The sequence below is a fragment of the Pyrus communis genome, chromosome 10, assembly GCF_963583255.1.
Source record: "Pyrus communis chromosome 10, drPyrComm1.1, whole genome shotgun sequence".
Taxonomy (NCBI): domain Eukaryota; kingdom Viridiplantae; phylum Streptophyta; class Magnoliopsida; order Rosales; family Rosaceae; genus Pyrus; species Pyrus communis.
The window spans coordinates 8,467,975-8,472,629 of NC_084812.1; the positions used below are offsets into that span (position 1 = coordinate 8,467,975).

Below are 4,655 nucleotides of genomic sequence, written 5' to 3' on the forward strand. Positions count from 1 at the left end.
CCAGAAGATTAACTGCTTTCACATAAACAAGTAGAAGGCTTTGGATAATACATGTTGTAGTTGTCAGCCAAAAGCCAAGAAAATTACATCTCTAGTGTAGGCTATAAATTGAACATTTATTGTTACAGACCTAAACTTAGATTTAGTTTCTGGGCAAGTGTAATAGAAAAGGCGTTAATTTTGTTTCTGAATCCTAAAAAATTTGAAATCAAATGAAAATAAACTTGCATAAATCGATTCATACCTTAGTTGGAGGATTCAAAACTTCAAAATTATCATCCATTGGTCAAGAAGAGCATATTTTTCTCTATGAGAGCGTTTTAAGGGTTTAGCTAGAATGAATGTATGATAACTATCGCGTGATCGTAATGTTTGATGTGATTGTAGAGTTTGATTATTGAGTGGGTTTATTAATAAAATTTAATTTTATTGTTAATTTCATCTTGTATTTTATGGTAATTATGCAATAGGGTAAAAAATACAATTCACATTTAAAATTTAAGTTGGGTGTATAAATAGGTTATATGAGTTTAAATAAAATTTTCCTAATTCATATTCTCTTGCCATTACATGAGACGATAACGTACTTTTGACCCCCAGATCAAACGTTATATCAAAACAAAAACCGATAGCCCCAAAGAATATATGTGTAGAAGTTCGAACTTGAATTAGAGGCTCCAACTCTTTGCTCGCCTTCTAAGATCAACCCCTTGGGGTTTTGGACGAAAAATTAAACAGAATGTGAGTAAACATGTAACAGGGGAAAATGAGATCTTTATATTAGTTCATGACGGAACTTTCCAGAAATAAAAGTTTAAGGGACAAAAGACCGTAGTACGGTACATGTTCAAGAGAGAAATCGGAAAAATACTCACGCCTGTGTTGACAACAGTTGGGCCGGATATCCGAGCATGGATCCCGATTTTAGGGTCAAGGCTCGTGATCCAGGTCCTCGGAACCTGGATCGGGATCCATGCTCGGATACCCAAGTGCTCGGGACCCAGGTTCACGAGCATTAAATACATGTTCAAGTTACCAATACTTGATAGATTTTCAGCTCTCTTGGTTTTGTACTAGAATACCAAAACGTTTTCTTTTGTATTCGTCTACTTAAAACACGGTAAAACATTGTAGACACAACTCAAATTTTTAGATTCAATCACTTGGAGATGTTAAACTTTGCATCCGAAGTTGCATGAAATTATTTGAACCCTTCAATATCTTTCTCCTGGGTTAAAACAGCATTCATTCGCGGTTTTCTCACGAATGGAAACCTATCTAACCATCCACAAAACATTATTCAACACGTAGAAGAGACGTACGATCAAAAGTACAACATAAGAACCACCAATTCAAACCCATTGAAATAGAGTGATAGTTTTCAGGTATTACTAAATCGCTCCAGCCATTTCGCTAATTACAAAGCGTCCAGGTTAGCCTACTGCCTCAAGCTCTCCACGATGTAAGATGCATACAGGTTCCTGCAACACAAGACATCATTTTAAGAAAATATAGCAATGAAATGTTTACGTTCTATTTGCAATAATCATAGGCGACCGTGAAAAGAGAGGAACTAAAGTTTATCTCACATGGAGTATCTGATGGCCTCGATGGCAGCCTCAGCCGGTAGAAAGTCTTCAACCTCAACTTCCTTGTTCTCGTTCTTTTTGTCTATCGTGACATAAGAGTTAAGGGCATACAGCAAAAACCAGTTCATATTGCAAAGAGACGAAGTTTTTTAGTAGATTAAGTATCTAGTTAAGGTAATTCATAACTGTGGAGTCCCAAAACTCCCAACTGCTTCAATTTAAGGGAGTGCAAGCAATGTGATAATAGGATACAGTCCTCAAAGAACCGACGAATTTCCGCAAGGCGATGTGGAGGAAGCTCCTTGAGGTCAGTGATATGGCGGAACTCAGGGTCATCAGCACATACTGCAATAATCTTGTCATCCTTTTCACCCTGCAATAGAACTCATGTTATCGATAGCTACACTCACTTCTGGATGTACTCGCTATGAGAGGAAACTATACAGAGAATAAATTACAAGATTCTGATTGCCAAATGAAAACAGCAGTAAAATAAACAAAACTTCCTTCGCTTGTTGTATTAAAAACTTTAAACACATTGATCTAGATTTAAACCCTGAATTCCCCTCAAGATTGATGTCAAGATCATATCTTTTCCCAAAGGTTCAATAATTCATGCTCCATTATTCTAGTCAAACATGAGATAGAAAAACGCTTTCTTACTTGATCAATCATGGGCATTAATCCAATAGCGCGAGCACGAAGGAAAGAACCAGGTATCACGGGCTCCTAAATGGTCATTAACAAGTTCAGTCATATATACAAAATCAGCTGTTATATCATTGTGGAGAGGATTATGCGTCCAAATGACATTACCTGCATCAGTACTAGGACATCCATTGGATCACTATCCTCACAGATTGTTCGTGGGATGAAACCATAGTTGTGCGGGTAAACAACCGATGAGTAAAGCACACGGTCAACCTGCATTAAAGAGCCTCATGCATTAGTATCCTCCATGAAAGGCATCAGTTTCACACTAGATGCCAATACCCTAGCAAACACTGATACCAATGTAAACGAACCAATGGTAAATATATAGAGCCCTTGTTTAAATTTCTCCAACTGTAGTGAATAAGCATGGTTCACTAAATCGGCAACAGATTATCATTTAGGAAAGAAGAGGAAGTGTCTTACTACTATAAGGCCAGTTGTCTTGTCGAGCTCATACTTAACCTTGCTGCCTTTGCTAATTTCAACAACCTGCCCCAGAAATTATCATTTAGATTCGTACGCAAGTGTTGTAACAGAATTTTGAGCTAAATATACAACTTTTTTCATTTACGTTTAAATAAGTGGGGAAGATTAAGCAAGTCATCATCCACTGATAGAAGCATTACACAATCTATTCTAAAAGGTCTCATGCACGGCAATTCACATGCTACACATCCATGACTTACATGTTGGATTTGTTAAAGGGTCCTTGACTAAAAGATCAGAACAATAAAAAGACTAATAGAAAGTTTGAAACGATGACTCACACAGTTGAAAACTGCTGGTGCACCAGGTCCTGCGTAGACCAAAACATCAAGCATTATTAACCAAACATGTAACCTATATGTCAAATTTTACATGGAACTCTTGAATAACAAGATCTCATGCACAACACACTGAAGTGCAATACTCACACACACAACCGAATCTAAGCTTCTCTTAGCTGCTTACATTCATGCACAATGCACATATCCTCACCTCACTCTCTGCTACTATCACTCCACACACACTAAAGTAACACCTAACACATGGCACGTCACTTTCTCACGTGGTGTTACACGAGAGTCCAAGTAACTTTGCTGACTTAAGGAAATGCTCAGGCGATCAAAATTAGAGAGAATTTTAAGATTGAATGTCAAAAAGCCAACAAATTTTACCAATCTCTAAGTCATGCCAGGGATGAGCAGCAACAGATCTCCTTGACATTGAAGAAAGGATTCTTTCATTGAGTTTAACGTGAGATGACCCCGAATTCTTTCCACTCCCTTCTCCATCATTGTTAGCCATGTTCACCCTTTCCACTAACCTTTGAAAACAGAAAGAAGAAAAAAAAAACCACATCATCTTCTTGAACAAATCATATTTCACCCACTAACCAATTACACAAACACAGTTAATTTCACCGAGTTGAAAACATGGCAAAGGACTAATAAGGGCAGAAATATGATCTGTTAATAACACAAATGGGTTTTCTGTTAACATCAAGGGGGCAACTACACATAATTCAATACAAAAACATGAACAAATAAAGAAAAGACTGCTCGCTTTTTACTGGAAAACAAGCCAAAATTGGAGATTTCCTCTATAAATGATGGGATTGAAAATTTTCACTCAAATAATATACTCATCGCATGCAACAGATTACCTCCGATTAAAATCACATAAACGAAAGAAATCGAATAAAAAACGCACAACAATTACACGATGATCATCACGATTAACCAAAGAACCAAGAAATTGAAGTGTTCATGCAAATTGCACTCTCAAAACAGACCCAGAGAAAGAAACCCACATGCCAACAATTACGGTTTCAAATCCAAAACCCCATCAAAATAAATCAAGCAGGTAATCAAGAATCTTCATCTAATTTTCTTCAGTTTAACACAAAATATAGCATACAATCCATAAACTAAACCGTTAATCGAAGACAGAGAGAGAGAGAGAGGAGACGAAGTCAACCATCGCAGATGCCATTGGAGAAGGGAGGAGAAGAACTTACAGTTGCAGAGCAGCCGAAAAAATGGATTCTAGAATTTGTGTGAGAAAAATGTAAAGGTACTGTGAGAGCTGTGAGCTTAATTTATAGGGAGCAGGGACGAAGACGCTTTTTGTCAACTTCTTGCAGCGGTCAGTCAGAATGTCAATGGGAGCCGTTGGATTGTATAGGAATCAATCAGACGGTTGATATTTCGGTTACGCGTCAGGAAATTATTTCCCAAGTCAGCAACTTTGCCGCAAAGTATTAGCATTTTCTCGTGCGGATGACTATGACGAGAAGTGAGGAGCCAATTATAAAGTGACACGTACACCAAGCGAATAATAGAGTGACACGTATACTATTCTTTCGATAAA

The 4,655-nt window shown here is 37.5% G+C and overlaps 1 protein-coding gene across 1 annotated transcript; it reads right to left on the reverse strand.

Annotated features, from left to right (window-relative positions):
• Positions 1-1,168: 1,168 nt before the first annotated feature.
• Positions 1,169-4,392, reverse strand: LOC137747697 (soluble inorganic pyrophosphatase-like). Its single transcript, XM_068487855.1, has 9 exons — positions 4,303-4,392; positions 3,461-3,609; positions 3,071-3,099; positions 2,727-2,792; positions 2,406-2,513; positions 2,253-2,318; positions 1,842-1,962; positions 1,590-1,671; positions 1,169-1,481 (listed from the first exon to the last, which is right to left on the reverse strand). The coding sequence occupies exons 2-9, from the start codon at positions 3,588-3,590 to the stop codon at positions 1,439-1,441; spliced, it is 645 nt and encodes a 214-aa protein (XP_068343956.1). The 5' UTR covers positions 3,591-3,609; positions 4,303-4,392; the 3' UTR covers positions 1,169-1,438.
• Positions 4,393-4,655: the final 263 nt, after the last annotated feature.

Excerpts from the sequence above, each read along its gene's own strand:
- LOC137747697 (XM_068487855.1), bottom strand. The coding sequence starts at position 3,590 with ATGGCTAACAATGATGGAGAAGGGAGTGGAAAGAATTCGGGGTCATCT. Across the intron at positions 2,514-2,726 it reads AGACAACTGGCCTTATAGTA|GTTGACCGTGTGCTTTACTC; the intron begins GTAAGACACTTC and ends TCTTTAATGCAG. Across the intron at positions 2,319-2,405 it reads ATGTCCTAGTACTGATGCAG|GAGCCCGTGATACCTGGTTC; the intron begins GTAATGTCATTT and ends ATGACCATTTAG.